Here is an 18,012-nt window from a genome sequence, read left to right on the forward strand (position 1 = left end):
TGAAAAAATAAACACAAAACCAACGTTTCGGTCCACGAATGGGACCTTTGTCAAGGTGGTGCAGTTACAGCACAGAAGTGAACACATATATATATATACCCCTAGAATACTCACAAATGACAGGTGCTGCAAATCAAGTTGATTGCACAGCCGTGATGTCAGATGCAGTGCTGACCTGGGGTGACCTCAATGTGAGCACTCAGTACAAGGTGTACTTAGTAGATCAATAGGAAATATAGTGGAAGCCACTGCAGGGGGATTAAAGTTCACACAGTGGCTCCCAAGCCAAACGTGGTGTGTGTAGGCTCCACATGTATGTGTGTGGCAGAAGCCATAGAGCTGAACTGTGGTCCCTATTCACATTGCTGCAGTGTCACTTGTGTGGCAAACAGAAAAATAGCGCCAACCACAAATTACATATGAGGCCAAGGTCAGACATGCACTGTCATGCAAAAATCAACACTCCAACGTGCTAAGGGCAAAAATATAAATGTTAAAATGACGATGTGGAAGGCTATTGGTCACTCGTGGACCTAGTATCAAATCCGTGGCTGTTTCCGTGGACCCGGCACGTGGCCAATATAAACTGCCCTGGCATAAAGCAGTGGCAGAAGCGTCACAAGACCATTGCAATGGATACGTAATATGTAGCCTGGGTATGGCATCTAATGACATTACGGATAAATGGGGCATTGACCACCTAAAAGGCAAAACATGATAATCGTTAATGCAAAACCTGCTCAATGTCCGTGTGTGTGTGTATATATATATACACACACACACACACACACACACACACACACACACACACAGATTTGTGCTATTAACAAATCAGAAGTCTCCGTTCTGTGAGGCTCTCAGGCCCCTCCCCTTCAGAACTCTCAGGCTTCAGGCCCTCTGATTTGCAGCTGCGGTTGTCATGGAGATGCTGACCCTGTCCCCTCCCCAACTGACACAGCAGCTGGTGTGTGGATAACTGTCACCTGCAGGGAGGAACCATGGAGTCGTCATGTGAAGTACCAGGCCCCGCCCCCGAGGAGCGGTCAGATGAGGAGAAGCTCCGCCCCCTGCTGGATACACTGAGATATCTGCTGAGGAAGGGGGAGGAGCTACAGAGCTACCTGCTGTACAGGTGAGAGACCGCCAGAGACAGAGAGCTACAGCGCTACCTGCTGTACAGGTGAGAGACCGCCAGAGACAGAGAGCTACAGCGCTACCTGCTGTACAGGTGAGAGACCGCCAGAGACAGAGAGATCTACAGAGCTACCTGCTGTACAGGTGAGAGACCGCCAGAGACAGAGAGCTACAGCACTACCTGCTGTACAGGTGAGAGACCGCCAGAGACAGAGAGATCTACAGAGCTACCTGCTGTACAGGTGAGAGACCGCCAGAGACAGAGAGATCTACAGAGCTACAGTACCTGCTGTACAGGTGAGAGACCGCCAGAGACAGAGCAAGGGGGAGAGCTACAGAGCTACCTGCTGTACAGGTGAGAGACCACCAGAGACAGAGAGCTACAGAGCTACCTGCTGTACAGGTGAGAGACCGCCAGAGACAGAGAGCTACAGCGCTACCTGCTGTACAGGTGAGAGACCGCCAGAGACAGAGAGATCTACAGAGCTACCTGCTGTACAGGTGAGAGACCGCCAGAGACAGAGAGCTACAGAGCTACCTGCTGTACAGGTGAGAGACCGCCAGAGACAGAGAGGGTAAGGAGCTACAGAGCTACCTGCTGAACTAATAATAGACAGACAGGGGGACGGCCAGAGAATCTAGATAGCATGAGACCGCTAGACAGCATCATGAGACAGCTAGAGACAGCCAGTGACAACATGACACAGAGATAGCATGAGATTGTCAGAGACAGACAGCTATAATAAATCTGTGGTAGACAGATTGATACAGACATCCTCAGTGAGTCATAAATCAAATACAGTCTCTGGGGATCAGCCATAAAAGACAGTCTCAGTGAGACAGCCATACACACACAGTCTCAGGCAGTCCTAGTGAGGCAGTCCCAGTGAGACAGTGACAGTCACTGGCAGTCTCAGTGAGGCACCCTGCGGTCTCTCCCCAGCCGGGACTCCATCCGCCGGGACCAGTTCTCCCTCGCCCTCCCTGCTCTCCTGCGCATCGCTCAGCCATTCCTGCTCTACCTGGAGTCTGCGGCACGAGGCACCCTCCACGAGAACGGCACCCTGCCCGAGACCATCCAGAGACAGGTAAGGAGCGGGCGAGACACCCCCCGCCCTCCCACTCCCCCCCAGGACTAAAGACAAAAAAAGAGCCAAATGCTACATCCGATGTGACAAATTATGAAGTTAATTACTATCTGTTATTCCGCTCATTAGTAAGGGTCATTTAGTTGATCCTTTGGCCAAAGCGCTATAAGGAGCAGCTAATTAGTGGCGTGGGCTTAAAACCAAGGAGGACGGGCCACAGACATCCCAACCAGGGTTGCCACCTTCTATTTACGGCTAACCCGGAGATAAATGTAAAAAAATGATCTTGACATTTATTTCTCTTACCGGCACCCCCCCTGCAAATCCCATCAACATGGCTGTGCGATGTATGTATATGTACTGTATTGTATGTCTTTATTTATATAGCGCCATTAGTGTACGTAGCACTACACATTAGTAATACAGGTGACAATCATATAAATAACAAACAATACAAATAACGGGTCATGGGAATAAGTGCTTCAGAGATAAAAGTAACATTTCGGAAGAGGAGTCCCTGCTCCGAGGAGCTTACAATCTAATTGGTGGGGAGAACGCACAGAGACAGTAGGAGGGCGTTCAGTTAAGTGCGTCTGCAGGGGGCCAAATGGTGCCACCTTGCCACGGCAACGGGACGCCTTATTATTGGCGCTGGGGCCACATTGTCATGTCAGAGCATCTCATTGCCACGGCAACGGGCGCTTCCGGTCCGGCCATTTGACGTCGCGCAGCCACGATGATGGGATTTGCAAAGGGGGGCGGGGGGGGGGAGAGGATGCCGGGAAGATGTCACCGACCCGGAGATTTCCCAGGTAAACCCGTAGCCTGGACATATACGCGGCCGAAACCCGTGGTCTCCGGGTCAAACCCCGGAGTGGTGGCAACCCTGCTCCCAACCTACATTTAAAACACACAGCCCTGATACATACGTGTGAAGGACCTGTCTATTGGGAGACTTCTTCCTCCAGTAGAGAGGTAAAGAGAACGTGCAGGACCTGCAGTAAGGGTTAACCAGTGACGTGGCAGCAGGTTTAGAATCCTTTGGCCGAAGGATTAAACTAAATGTCCGTCACCTACTGTATGAGAAGAATGACAGATGGTATTTAACTTAATTTGTTATGTTGGATGTAGCAGTTGTTTTTTTTTTCTTTTGTTGTATATACAGTATTATATGTATGTCTTTATTTGTATAGCGCCATTAGTGTACATAGCACTTCACAGCAGTAATACACGTGACAATCATATAAATAACCAATAATACAAATAACAGATCATGGGAATAAGCGCTTCAGACATAAATTTAACATTAAGGAAGAGGAGTCCCTGCTCCGAAGAGCTTACAATCTATTGGTAGGTGGGGAGAACGTACAGAGACAGTAGGAGGGTGTTCAGGTAAGTGCGTCTGCAGGGGGCCAAGCTTTATGTATGGTGTCTAGTAGTATCTACGGTGCTATTCATATGCTTCGTTAAGGAGGCGGGATTTAAGATGGGTCTTAAAGGTGGATAGAGAGGGCGCTAGTCGGGTATTGAGGGGAAGGGCATTCCTGAGGTGTGGGGCAGTCAGTGAAAAAGGTTTAAGGCGGGAGAGGGCTTTAGATACAAGGTGGGTAGAGAGAAGACATCCTTGAGTATAATGCAAGATTCGGGATGGTGCATAGCAAGAAATTAGGGCTGAGATGTAAGGAGGGGCAGAAGAGTGTAAAGCTTTAAAAGTGAGGAGAAGAATGGAGTGTGAGATGCGGGAGTTGATAGGAAGCCCGGAGAGGGATTTCAGCAGGGGAGACGCTGAGACAGATTTGGTATTAGGTCTCTATCCCAGAAGCACTCTTATTGATACAAATACATACACTATAGTGGAGTGGGTTTGGGGTTTGAGCTTGTAGGGACTGTGTGTGTGTTTCTAAATGTGTGGGGTGCCAATAGTGCTCTCTGATGTTCTCCCTCTCAGCTCCTGGATGTCTCGCAGCAGCTGGTGAGCCGCCTGGAGCAGCTGTCTCTAATGTACGGGTCATTTGGGTTCATCTCTCTCGATGAAACAGACCCAGGAGGGTGAGTGTCAGTCTTATGACAGTCCCTTTACTGTCTAAGTATGGTAATCGCTCTGTCTCATATCTGTCTTAATGTCTGTCTCCTAGCATGGTGTAGACACCTTTTGTGGGAAATTCTCTCATATCTGTCGTGGCTGTCTCTCTGCATGGCAATCCCCCTCTGTGTGAAGTACTGTCTTGTATCTCTATTTTGACTGTCTCACAGCATGGCGTATACGCTCTGTGGGAGGGTCTGTCTCATGCAGAGTTCCCGGGGCCAGGACTAGAGTTTCGACAGCTCCCCCCTCTTGTCGGCGGTCAAGCGAGCCCTCCCTCTTTCCATGTATGTCTTTCCCCCCGCCCCGTCTCACTCTTACCCCCCTATCCCACACCCCACCTCTCTTCCTCACTCCCTCTCTTACACCCAACCCCCTCTCCATCAAGTACTCCTCTCTCACACCCTTAATCCCCCCTCCCCCTCATTACCTCCCCCATGCCATACACAAACACACAATCTCCCCCACAATAATTACCACACACACACTTTCCTCCCAAAATACATACTACGCCCGCCCCCTCCCCCCCCCCCCACAAACACCCCCACACCCCAAATACATAGAAAACATACACTTACCTTGGGGGGATACAAGGTAATAGAACAAAGTTCTGGTAGATAGTGCTCTAATGACTGTGGTAACTAGTCTGAATAAGACAAATAATACACGTAATCTTGATTGAAGAACTTCCTCAAACAGGAATGTGCGAATGTAGTGAGTGCTGGGGTACACAGGTAAGCGCTATAAAAACACATATATAATGGTAGGTGCTGTAGATGAAGGTATAATAGCTCCACTAAATCACTTCCAAGTAGGACTGCATCTCAAGCGCTGACATTACCTCCCCCAAGCCACACACAAACACACAATCCCCACCAAAATAATTACCACACACACACCTTCCTCCCAAAATACATACAACCCCCCCCCCCAAACACCCCCACACCCAAAATACACAGAAAACACACACTTACCTTGGGGGGATGCTCTGGACCCGGCTCTCCCATGCTGTGCGGGCCTCCCTCCTTCACTGTCCCACGTCGGGCCTCTCCCCCATGCCGGTGTGTGCGCCGACGTCAGAGAGTCCCTGCGTGGGACAGTCAGGGACGCCGGCAGCGGGAGAAAGCCGGAGTCTTGTGGCAACGGGAAGCCCTGCGTGGGACAGTGAGGGAGGCCCACAGCTGGAGCGAGCTGGAGCCCGGTGGCAACGGGAGGCCCTGCGTGGGACAGTCAGGGAGGCCCGCAGCTGGAGAAAGCCAGGGCCTAGTTGCCAGACAAAACAGTTGGGCCCAACCTCTTGCCGGGCCCAACTTCTCTGCCCGGCTGCCGGACCTCTCGTTGCTGGCTCTCTCCAGCTGCGGGCCTCCCTCACTGTTCCGCGCCGGGCCTCTCTCATGCTGGCGTGCACCGACATCAGAGGGAGGCCCACAGCTGGGGAGAGCCAGGGTCCGGCAGCAACGAGAGGACCGGCAGCCGGGCAAAGAAATTGGGCCCGACCTTTGGCTCGGCCCAACTTCCAGCACCGGCCTGGCCCCGCGCAGCCACTTGGTTCAAGACACTTGTCCTGGCTCTCCCCCTGTCGGCGTCCCTGGTCCCATGTCCATCTCGTGGCTGTCTCTCAGCGTGGCAATTGCTCTCTTTGGGAAGTTCTGTCTCACGGCTGTCTGCATATCTCGTCTCTCTCTTGGCTGTCTCTCAGCTTGGCATATGCTCTCTCGGGAGGTCATCCCTCAGACCTGCCTGTCTCATGTCTATATCATGTCTGTCTCATGGCTGTCTCTGAGCATGGTGTGCACCGTCTGTGGGACGTTCTCCCTCATAACTGTCTCGTGGCTGTCTGCATGTCTCGTGTCTCTGTTGGCTATCTCTCAGTTTGGTATATGCTCTTTGTGGTAGGTATTCTCAGACTTGCCTCATGTCTGTCTCTCAGGATGACATGCACTCTCGTGTGTGAGATTCTCTGACACTCCTCTGTCTCATGGTTGTCTCTCAGGATGGCATGCACTCTCTGTGGGAGGTTTTCTCTTGGACCCGCCTGCCTCGTCTCTATTTTCCGATATTTCATGCCAGCCCCATATTGTCGCACGCACCAAGCACTCTACAAGAGACTGCGCTGGAATGTGGAGGTCTCAGAAGATACTGATTTTGGAAGAGAGACGCACACCAAATAGTATGTATCTCCCTATCCCTTTCTCCCCACACTCTGTCACACACACTCTCACACACACACTCTCTCTCTCTCTCTCTGTCTCCCCAGTTACTTCCTGTGTTACAGAGATACAGGTCTGGATGTCTCTCGGGGGATGTCTCTCCCTCCCCCGGGACCCTCTGAGAAGCACAGGCTCTGGTCTATAGGTCTCTGGATCCCTCTGGAACCTGCGAGTGACACCGACGTGCTGTCCTGGTGAGAGACGCTCTCTCTCCCCCTCATATCTCTGTCTCCTCCCCACCCCCTCACTCTGCCTGCACTCTCTACCCCCTCATCTCTCTCCTCCCCACCATCTCACCTCCCCTCTCTCTGTCTGCACTCTCTCTACCCCTTCATTTATCTTTCCCCACACCCCTCACCTCACCTCTAGTCTGCACTCTCTCTACCCCCTCATATCTCTCTCCTCCCCACCCCTCACCTCCCCTCTCTGTCTGCACTCTCTCTACCCCTTCATTTCTCTTTCCCCCACACCCCCTCACCTCACCTGTCTGCACACTCTCTACAACCTCATTTCTCCCTCTCCCCCCCACCTCACCTCCCCTCTGTCTGCACTCTCTCGACCCAGTCATAATTCTCTCTCCTCGCCACCTCCTCACCTCCCCTCTGTCTACACTCTACCCCCTCATCTCTATCCACCCCACCCCCTCCCTGCACTCTCTACCCCTCACCTCCCCTCTGTCTGCACTCTATCCCCTCACCTCCCCTCTGTCTGCACTCTACCTCCTCATCTCTCTCCTCCCCACCCCCTCTGTCTGCACGCTCTACAACCTCATCTCTCTCCTCCCCACCCCCTCACCTCCCCTCTGTCTGCACTCTACCCCCTCATCTCTCTCCTCCCCACCCCCTCTGTCTGCACTCTCTACAACCTCATCTCTCTCCTCCCCACCCCCTCACCTCCCCTCTGTCTGCACTCTCTCTACCCCTCATATCTCTCTCCTCCCCACCCCTTCACCTCCCCTCTCTTGCTCTGCACTCTACCTCCTCATATATCTCTCTCCTCACCTCTCTGTCTTAATTATCTCTACCCCCTCACCTCTCTCTATGCTCTCCCCACCTCTCTGCATTCTCTACCCCCTTCCCTCTCTCTGCACTCTCTCTATGCCCTCCCTCCTCTCTCTGCACTCTGTACCCCCTCACCTTTCTCCCTCCTCTCTGCTCTCTCTACCCCCTCACCTCTCTCTCTATGCACTCTCTATGCACTCTCTACCCCCTCCACTGTCTACCCCCTAACCTCCCGCCTCCACCCCTCACCTTCCCTATCTCTGCACGCTCGTCCCCTCACCTCATCCCTCTGCTTTTTCTACTTTCTCCTCCTCTCTGCACTCTGTATCCCTCACCTCTCTGCCCTCTGTACCTCCTCACATTCTCTCTCTGCACGCACTCTACCCCCTCCTCTTTCTCTGCGCTTTCCCCCTCTCCTCACCTCCCCCCCTCTCTCTGCACCTTCCCACATCCTCTCTCTGCACTCTTTAACCCCTTCTCCCCTTTTCTACCTCCCCACACCACCTCTCTCTGCTTTCTCTACACCCTCATCTCCCCTTTCTCTCTGCCCTCTATACAGTAACCCCTCACCTTCTCTCTCTCTCCCCCTTTACCCATTCTTTCACACCCTCTACTTATTCTTTTCTCAGACTCCCTGCCTGATTCACTCCTCTTCCTCCTTCTCCTACTCTCCCTTCTCTCTCCCTCACTCTCTCTTCCAGGGTCCTCTGCCCTCAGCCCTCCGGATGGTACCACCAGCTCCTGACAGTGGGCTTCCACGAGCCCTCGCACACTGCAGCCACCGACTTCTTGGTCCAAATCCTGATGAATCTCGGAGCGGATGTGGTCGCCGAGACCCATGTCCCTCTGGATAACAAAGCCCCCTCCCCCCCCCCCCGGCTCCCCTCCCCCGGCTCCCCTCCCCCTCCAACCGTGACCTGAACTGCGTCAACTGAATACTCCGATGGGGTGGGATCAGCGTATCCGTGGCAATGGGGGCCAATCACGAGGCCAGAGCATAAGTAAGCTGCCATGCACAATAAGAGGGAAACACTGATGTATTTCACAGTATAAAACAGAGATATAACATTGTGTGAGGTCATGTGTCGAGTCAGTGGTAGAGCCAGTGGCACAAGGCGTTGAAGGGCGTTCAAGGTCTCTCTCCCTCTTGTGGGGAGGGGGGGTCTCTCTTTGTGCGAGAGTCTCTGATGCAACGATGCCGAGGTCCCTCGTGTGGGAATGTCTCTAATACGAGGGTCAGCCATCCTGCAAGGACATGCGCAAGTGTCTCTCCTTGTGGGAAGGTCTCTCTTTGTGTGAGAGTCTCTGGTGCAACGATGCCGAGGTCCCTCGTGTGGGAATGTCTCTAATACGAGGGTCAGCCATCCTGCAAGGACATGTGCAAGTGTCTCTCCTTGTGGGAAGGTCTCTCTTTCTGTGAGAGTCTCTAGTGCAACGATGCCGAGGTCCCTCGTGTGGGAATGTCTCTAATACGAGGGTCAGCCATCCTGCAAGGACATGTGCAAGTGTCTCTCCTTGTGGGAAGGTCTCTGTTTGTGTGAGAGTCTCTGGTGCAACGATGCCGAGGTCCCTCATGTGGGAATGTCTCTAATACGAGGGTCCCCCATCCTGCAAGGACATGTGCAAGTGTCTCTCCTTGTGGGAGGGTCTCTCTTTGTGTCAGAGTCTCTGGTGCAAAGATGCACATGTCCCTCATTTGGGAATATCTCCAATACGAGGGTCAACCATCCTACAAGTGTCTCTCCTTCTTTCAGCGTCACTGTGAATGAGTGCCTGTCCAAGTGTGCGGGCCCGGAGTGTGACAGGACCTGCTGGTGCAAACGTCCTTGTGCAAGCCTCTACCCTTCAGCATCGCTCTTGATGTGATTGGCTCTCCCATGGTGACAGTCTCTTTGGTAGTAAGGTCTCATGGGCTCCACCTCATGTAAGGTTCTTTTCTATCTTTTGGCAGCTGTTCTCCTCGTGCAAACATGTCTCTCTCTCTCCTCGTGCCACGCTCCTCCTCTCTCTCTTTGTCATGCAACGGTCCGTCTCTCTTCTTGTGAGTCTCTTCTCACGTGTCAGGGTCTTTCCTTGTGCATGGGTTTCTCTCTACCCTTCTGCAAGGTTCTCTCTCTCCCCTTGTAAGCAGGTCTCTCTCTCTCTCTCTTCATGCAAAAGTGTCTCTTCTTGTACAAGAGCGTCTCTCTTATGTAAGGGTTTCTCTTTCCTTGTTTCAGTGTTTCTTTCTGCATGGGCCTCTCCACTGGTATAAGGGTCTCTCTCTCCAATGGTGCGAGGGTCTCTCTCTCCACTGGTGCGAGGGTCTCTCTCTCCACTGGTGCGAGGGTCTCTCTCTCCACTGGTGCGAGGGTCTCTCTCTCCACTGGTGCGAGGGTCTCTCTCTCCACTGGTGCGAGGGTCTCTCTCTCCACTGGTGCGAGGGTCTCTCTCTCCACTGGTGCGAGGGTCTCTCTCTCCACTGGTGCGAGGGTCTCTCTCCACTGGTGCGAGGGTCTCTCTCTCCACTGGTGCGAGGGTCTCTCTCTCCACTGGTGCGAGGGTCTCTCTCTCCACTGGTGCGAGGGTCTCTCTCTCCACTGGTGCGAGGGTCTCTCTCTCCACTGGTGCGAGGGTCTCTCTCTCCACTGGTGCGAGGGTCTCTCTCTCCACTGGTGCGAGGGTCTCTCTCTCCACTGGTGCGAGGGTCTCTCTCCACTGGTGCGAGGGTCTCTCTCTCCACTGGTGCAAGGGTCTCTCTCTCCACTGGTGCAAGGGTCTCTCTCTCCACTGGTGCGAGGGTCTCTCTCTCCACTGGTGCGAGGGTCTCTCTCTCCACTGGTGCGAGGGTCTCTTTCTCTCCACTGGTGCGAGGGTCTTGCTTGGGTGCAATAGCTTCTCTTTTTCGTGCAAGGGTGTCTCCTTGTGCCAATGTCCTTCTTCATTCGAGGGTCTCTCTCTCCCCTCCCCCCTCGTGCGAGGGTCTTCTTTAGCGCAAGAGTCTCTCCCCTCGTGCGTGTCTCTCCTTGTGCCAGGGCTTCAGTCTTCTGGTGCGTGGCCCCTATAAGCGGCTGACTTCGCTGTGGTTGGAGCTCTGGAAGTCCTCAGGTTCCCAGCGGCTCAGTTTCCCCCCACGCATGCGCGCCACTCGCATGAGGAGAGCGCAGAGACGTCGGAGCATGGAGCGTCGCAGGAGGATGTAAACCCACGGGTCAAGGATCTGGTTACATGAGGCCAGGCGCACACTGAGGAGCAGCCAATCTTTGCGGGGGACAGGCACACCAGTGTGTGACATCATCACCAAGACCTGCACATGAGAAGAGAGCGTAAGAGAGGGAGGGAGTGGGTGAGCGAAAGGGATAAAGGGAGAAAGAGAGGGAGAGGGGGAAGGAGGGAGAGAGAAAGACCTGTGCACGAGAGAGAGGAAAAAGGAGGAAGGTAGAGGGAGATGGTAGGGAGCAAGAGGGGATGGGGGAGAGAGAGAGGCATGGTGGTGTGTGACATCATTACTGAGACCTGCATTAAAGTAAGAGAGGGAGAGAAAGGGGAGAGAGACGTACTTGCGTGCACGCAAAAGATAGGTGTAGGGGGAGGGAATGGAGGGAGAGAGGGGAGAAATAGTGATAGAAAGATGGAGGGGAAGCAAAAAAGTGATAGGGAGATTGAAAGAGAGAGAGGGGAGTGAGAGTGAGTGAGTGAGTGAGTGATGAGGTGAGGGAGGGAGGGAGGGTAGGAAGGAGAGAGATAAATGCAGACACATTCTGTATGAGAGGTGGCGAGAGTTCAGCAGAGGTCAAGGGAAAGAGCCTAGGGAGATAAACCAAACAGTCTGGAAGTGAGAATCAAAACAAAGTCAGTGGAAACAGAGAGAGAGGGTCAGAGAGGGTCAGAGAGAGGGGACAGAGAGAGGGACAGAGAGAGGGACAGAGAGAGGGACAGAGAGAGGGACAGAGAGAGGAAAGCGTGAGAGCAAGAGAGAGGGACAGAGAGAAAACAGAGAGGGTCAGAGAGAAAACAGAGAGAGGGTCAGAGAGAAAACAGAGAGAGGGTCAGAGAGAAAACAGAGAGAGGGTCAGAGAGAAAACAGAGAGAGCGTCAGAGAGAGGGACAGAGGGAGGAAAGCGTGAGAGCAAGAGAGAGGGTCAGAGAGAAAACAGAGAGAGGGTCAGAGAGAAAACAGAGAGGGCGTCAGAGAGAAAACAGAGAGAGGGTCAGAGAGAAAACAGAGAGAGGGTCAGAGAGAGGGTCAGAGAGAGGGTCAGAGAGAGGGTCAGAGAGAGGGTCAGAGAGAGGGACAGAGAGAGGGACAGAGAGAGGGACAGAGAGAAAACAGAGAGAGGGTCAGAGAAAACAGAGAGCATCAGAGAGAAAACAGAGAGAGGGTCAGAGAGAAAACAGAGAGAGGGTCAGAGAGAGGGTCAGAGAGAGGGTCAGAGAGAGGGACAGAGAGAAAACAGAGAGAGGGTCAGAGAGAAAACAGAGAGAGCGTCAGAGAGAAAACAGAGAGGGTCAGAGAGAAAACAGAGAGAGGGTCAGAGAGAAAACAGAGAGAGCATCAGAGAGAAAACAGAGAGAGCGTAAGAGAGAAAACAGAGAGAGCGTAAGACAGAAAACAGAGAGAGGGTCAGAGAGAGGGACAGAGAGAGCGTCAGAGAGAGGGACAGAGAGGGTCAGAGAAAGGAAAGTGTGAGCAACAGAGAGAGGGTCAGAGAGAGGGTCAGAGAGAGGGTCAGAGAGAGGGACAGAGAGAGGGTCACAGAGAGGGACAGAGAGAGGGACAGAGAGAGGGTCACAGAGAGGGTCACAGAGAGGGACAGAGAGAGGGACAGAGAGAGGGACAGAGAGAGGGACAGAGAGAGGGACAGAGAGAGGGACAGAGAGAAGGACAGAGAGAAGGACAGAGAGAGGGACAGAGAGAGGGACAGAGAGAGGGACAGAGAGGGACAGAGAGGGACAGAGAGGGACAGAGAGAGGGAAGTGTAAGCAACAGAGAGAGCGTCAGAGAGAAAACAGAGAGAGGGTCAGAGAGAAAACAGAGAGAGGGTCAGAGAGAAAACAGAGAGAGGGTCAGAGAGAAAACAGAGAGAGGGTCAGAGAGAAAACAGAGAGAGCGTCAGAGAGAAAACAGAGAAAGGGTCAGAGAGAAAACAGAGAGAGGGTCAGAGAGAAAACAGAGAGAGGGTCAGAGAGAAAACAGAGAGAGCGTCAGAGAGAAAACAGAGAGAGCGTCAGAGAGAAAACAGAGAGAGGGTCAGAGAGAGGGTCAGAGAGAGGGTCAGAGAGAGGGTCAGAGAGAGGGTCAGAGAGAGGGTCAGAGAGAGGGTCAGAGAGAGGGCCAGAGAGAGGGTCAGAGAGAGGGTCAGAGAGAGCGTCAGAGAGAGCGACAGAGAGAGGGACAGAGAGAGGAAAGCGTGAGAGCAAGAGAGAGGGACAGAGAGAAACAGAGAGGGTCAGAGAGAAAACAGAGAGAGCGTCAGAGAGAAAACAGAGAGAGGGACAGAGAGAAAACAGAGAGAGGGTCAGAGAGAAAACAGAGAGAGGGTCAGAGAGAAAACAGAGAGGGCGTCAGAGAGAAAACAGAGAGAGGGTCAGAGAGAAAACAGAGAGAGGGTCAGAGAGAGGGTCAGAGAGAGGGTCAGAGAGAGGGTCAGAGAGAGGGACAGAGAGAGGGACAGAGAGAGGGACAGAGAGAGGGACAGAGAGAAAACAGAGGGTCAGAGAGAAAACAGAGAGAGGGTCAGAGAAAACAGAGAGCATCAGAGAGAAAACAGAGAGAGGGTCAGAGAGAAAACAGAGAGAGGGGTCAGAGAGAGGGACAGAGAGAAAACAGAGAGAGGGTCAGAGAGAAAACAGAGAGAGCGTCAGAGAGAAAACAGAGAGGGTCAGAGAGAAAACAGAGAGAGGGTCAGAGAGAAAACAGAGAGTGCATCAGAGAGAAAACAGAGAGAGTGTAAGAGAGAAAACAGAGAGAGCGTAAGAGAGAAAACAGAGAGAGGGTCAGAGAGAGGGACAGAGAGAGCGTCAGAGAGAGGGACAGAGAGGGTCAGAGAAAGGAAAGTGTGAGCAACAGAGAGAGGGTCAGAGAGAGGGTCAGAGAGAGGGTCAGAGAGAGGGTCAGAGAGAGGGACAGAAAGAGGGTCACAGAGAGGGTCACAGAGAGGGTCACAGAGAGGGACAGAGAGAGGGACAGAGAGAGGGACAGAGAGAGGGACAGAGAGAGGGACAGAGAGGGACAGAGAGAGGGAAGTGTAAGCAACAGAGAGAGCGTCAGAGAGAAAACAGAGAGAGCGTCAGAGAGAAAACAGAGAGAGGGTCAGAGAGAAAACAGAGAGAGGGTCAGAGAGAAAACAGAGAGAGGGTCAGAGAGAAAACAGAGAGAGCGTCAGAGAGAAAACAGAGAAAGGGTCAGAGAGAAAACAGAGAGAGGGTCAGAGAGAAAACAGAGAGAGCGTCAGAGAGAAAACAGAGAGAAAACAGAGAGAGCGTCAGAGAGAGTCAGAGAGAGGGTCAGAGAGAGGGTCAGAGAGAGCGTCAGAGAGAGCGTCAGAGAGAGCGTCAGAGAGAGCGTCAGAGAGAGCGTCAGAGAGAGCGTCAGAGAGAAAACAGAGAGAGGTTCAGAGAGAAAAACAGAGAGAGGGTCAGAGAGAGGGTCAGAGAGAGGGTCAGAGAGAGGATCAGAGAGAGGATCAGAGAGAGCGTCAGAGAGAGCGTCAGAGAGAGCGTCAGAGAGAGCGTCAGAGAGAGCGTCAGAGAGCGCGTCAGAGAGAGCGTCAGAGAGAGCGTCAGAGAGAAAACAGAGAGAGGGTAAGAGAGAAAACAGAGAGAGCGTAAGACAGAAAACAGAGAGAGGGTCAGAGAGAGGGACAGAGAGAGGGACAGAGAGAGGGACAGAGAGGGTCAGAGAAAGGAAAGTGTGAGCAACAGAGAGAGGGTCAGAGAGAGGGTCAGAGAGAGGGTCAGAGAGAGGGACAAAGAGAAAACAGAGAGAGGGTCAGAGAGAAAACAGAGAGAGCGTCAGAGAGAAAACAGAGAGGGTCAGAGAGAAAACAGAGAGAGGGTCAGAGAGAAAACAGAGAGAGCATCAGAGAGAAAACAGAGAGAGCGTAAGAGAGAAAACAGAGAGAGCGTAAGACAGAAAACAGAGAAGGGTCAGAGAGAGGGACAGAGAGAGGGACAGAGAGAGCGTCAGAGAAAGGAAAGTGTGAGCAACAGAGAGAGGGTCAGAGAGAGGGTCAGAGAGAGGGTCAGAGAGAGGGACAGAGAGAGGGACAGAGAGAGGGTCACAGAGAGTGACAGAGAGAGGGACAGAGAGAGGGACAGAGAGAGGGACAGAGAGAGGGACAGAGAGAGGGACAGAGAGAGGGAAGTGTAAGCAACAGAGAGAGCGTCAGAGAGAAAACAGAGAGAGCGTCAGAGAGAAAACAGAGAGAGGGTCAGAGAGAAAACAGAGAGAGGGTCAGAGAGAAAACAGAGAGAGGGTCAGAGAGAAAACAGAGAGAGCGTCAGAGAGAAAACAGAGAAAGGGTCAGAGAGAAAACAGAGAGAGCGTCAGAGAGAAAACAGAGAAAGGGTCAGAGAGAAAACAGAGAGAGGGTCAGAGAGAAAACAGAGAGAGGGTCAGAGAGAAAACAGAGAGAGCGTCAGAGAGAAAACAGAGAGAGCGTCAGAGAGAAAACAGAGAGAGCGTCAGAGAGAAAACAGAGAGAGCGTCAGAGAGAAAACAGAGAGAGCGTCAGAGAGAGCGTCAGAGAGAGTCAGAGAGAGGTTCAGAGAGAGGGTCAGAGAGAGGGTCAGAGAGAGGGTCAGAGAGAGGGTCAGAGAGAGGGTCAGAGAGAGGGACAGAGAGAGGGACAGAGAGAGGGTCACAGAGAGGGACAGAGAGAGGGACAGAGAGAGGGACAGAGAGAGGGACAGAGAGAGGGACAGAGAGAGGGACAGAGAGGGACAGAGAGAGGGAAGTGTAAGCAACAGAGAGAGCGTCAGAGAGAAAACAGAGAGAGCGTCAGAGAGAAAACAGAGAGAGGGTCAGAGAGAAAACAGAGAGAGGGTCAGAGAGAAAACAGAGAGAGGGTCAGAGAGAAAACAGAGAGAGCGTCAGAGAGAAAACAGAGAAAGGGTCAGAGAGAAAACAGAGAGAGCGTCAGAGAGAAAACAGAGAAAGGGTCAGAGAGAAAACAGAGAGAGGGTCAGAGAGAAAACAGAGAGAGGGTCAGAGAGAAAACAGAGAGAGCGTCAGAGAGAAAACAGAGAGAGCGTCAGAGAGAAAACAGAGAGAGCGTCAGAGAGAAAACAGAGAGAGCGTCAGAGAGAGCGTCAGAGAGAGGTTCAGAGATAGGGTCAGAGAGAGGGTCAGAGAGAGGGTCAGAGAGAGGGTCAGAGAGAGGGTCAGAGAGAGGGTCAGAGAGAGCGTCAGAGAGAGCGTCAGAGAGAGCGTCAGAGAGAAAACAGAGAGAGGGTCAGAGAAAAAACAGAGAGAGTGTCAAAGAGAAAACAGAGAGAGGGTCAGAGAAAAAACAGAGAGAGCGTCAGAGTGAAAACAGAGAAAACAGAGAGAGAGCAGAGAGAACACAGAGAGCGGGTTAGAGAGAACACAGAGAGAGGGTCAGAGAGAACACAGAGAGAACACAGAGAGAGGGTCAGAGAGAAAACAGAGGGTGAGAGAGAAAACAGAGAGAGGGTCAGAGAGAAAACAGAGAGAGGGTCAGAGAGAAAACAGAGAGAGGGTCAGAGAGAAAACAGAGAGAGGGTCAGAGAGAAAACAGAGAGAGGGTCAGAGAGAAAACAGAGAGAGGGTCAGAGAGAAAACAGAGAGGGTGAGAGAGAAAACAGAGAGAGGGTCAGAGAGAAAACAGAGAGAGGGTCAGAGAGAAAACAGAGAGAGGGTCAGAGGGAGAAAACAGAGAGAGGGTCAGAGAGAGGGTCAGAGGGAAAACAGAGAGAGGGTCAGAGGGAGACAACAGAGAGAGGGTCAGAGAGAAAACAGAGAGAAGGTCAGAGAGAAAACAGAGAGGGTCAGAGAGAAAACAGAGAGAGGGTCAGAGAGAAAACAGAGAGAGGGTCAGAGAGAGGGTCAGAGAGAGCGTCAGAGAGAGCGTCAGAGAGAAAACAGAGAGAGGGTCAGAGAAAAAACAGAGAGAGTGTCAAAGAGAAAACAGAGAGAGGGTCAGAGAAAAAACAGAGAGAGCGTCAGAGTGAAAACAGAGAAAACAGAGAGAGAGCAGAGAGAACACAGAGAGCGGGTTAGAGAGAACACAGAGAGAGGGTCAGAGAGAACACAGAGAGAACACAGAGAGAGGGTCAGAGAGAAAACAGAGAGAGGGTCAGAGAGAAAACAGAGAGAGGGTCAGAGAGAAAACAGAGAGAGGGTCAGAGAGAAAACAGAGAGAGGGTCAGAGAGAAAACAGAGAGAGGGTCAGAGAGAAAACAGAGAGAGGGTCAGAGAGAAAACAGAGAGGGTGAGAGAGAAAACAGAGAGAGGGTCAGAGAGAAAACAGAGAGAGGGTCAGAGAGAAAACAGAGAGAGGGTCAGAGGGAGAAAACAGAGAGAGGGTCAGAGAGAAAACAGAGAGAAGGTCAGAGAGAAAACAGAGGGTGAGAGAGAAAACAGAGAGAGGGTCAGAGAGAAAACAGAGAGAGGGTCAGAGAGAAAACAGAGGGTGAGAGAGAAAACAGAGAGAGGGTCAGAGAGAAAACAGAGAGAGGGTCAGAGAGAAAACAGAGAGAGGGTCAGAGAGAAAACAGAGAGAGGGTCAGAGAGAAAACAGAGAGAGGGTCAGAGAGAAAACAGAGAGAAGGTCAGAGAGAAAACAGAGGGTGAGAGAGAAAACAGAGAGAGGGTCAGAGAGAAAACAGAGAGAGGGTCAGAGAGAAAACAGAGAGGGTGAGAGAGAAAACAGAGAGAGGGTCAGAGAGAAAACAGAGAGAGGGTCAGAGGGAGAAAACAGAGAGAGGGTCAGAGAGAAAACAGAGAGAAAACAGAGAGAGGGTCAGAGAGAAAACAGAGAGGGTCAGAGAGAAAACAGAGAGAGGGTCAGAGAGAAAACAGAGAGAGGGTCAGAGAGAAAACAGAGAGGGTCAGAGAGAAAACAGAGAGAGGGTCAGAGAGAAAACAGAGAGGGTCAGAGAGAAAACAGAGAGAGGGACAGAGAGAAAACAGAGAGAGGGTCAGAGAGAAAACAGAGAGAGGGTCAGTGAGAAAACAGAGAGAAAAACAGAGAGAGAGCGCCCCCGAGTATCTTCTTCACATAATTACCCCTCCACCCCTTCTCCTCACCAGCAGGGGCTCCAGCACACGCATGACACCAGCGTGACAGCCAACAGCTGCACCACCATCTCCAGGTCACGCGAACGGGCTCCCCGCCGCCGCCTCCTCCCCATCCTCTCCCCCCCCGGGACTCCCAAGAGCCGAGCCCTCAGCAGGGCCCCCCCACCCAGCACGTTACACACCAGTGCGGCCCCCAGGGAGCTCAGGCCCAGCCGGAGAAGAGCAGGTCAAAACCCGGCGGCCCGGCCAGGAA

The 18,012-nt window shown here is 52.5% G+C and overlaps 1 protein-coding gene and 1 pseudogene across 1 annotated transcript; one reads left to right on the plus strand and one right to left on the minus strand.

Annotated features, from left to right (window-relative positions):
• Positions 1–894: 894 nt before the first annotated feature.
• On the plus strand, positions 895–8,587 carry C20H19orf67 (chromosome 20 C19orf67 homolog). Its single transcript, XM_075577362.1, has 6 exons — positions 895–1,132; positions 2,078–2,222; positions 4,171–4,271; positions 6,299–6,475; positions 6,563–6,709; positions 8,218–8,587. The coding sequence occupies exons 1-6, from the start codon at positions 999–1,001 to the stop codon at positions 8,435–8,437; spliced, it is 924 nt and encodes a 307-aa protein (XP_075433477.1). The 5' UTR covers positions 895–998; the 3' UTR covers positions 8,438–8,587.
• A 1,627-nt stretch (positions 8,588–10,214) lies between these two features.
• Positions 10,215–18,012, minus strand: part of LOC142470962 (PDZ domain-containing protein GIPC1-like) — a 25,883-nt pseudogene continuing 18,085 nt past the window's right edge.

Source organism: Ascaphus truei, chromosome 20 (genome assembly GCF_040206685.1).
Source record: "Ascaphus truei isolate aAscTru1 chromosome 20, aAscTru1.hap1, whole genome shotgun sequence".
In the NCBI taxonomy this organism is placed as follows: Eukaryota; Metazoa; Chordata; class Amphibia; order Anura; family Ascaphidae; genus Ascaphus; species Ascaphus truei.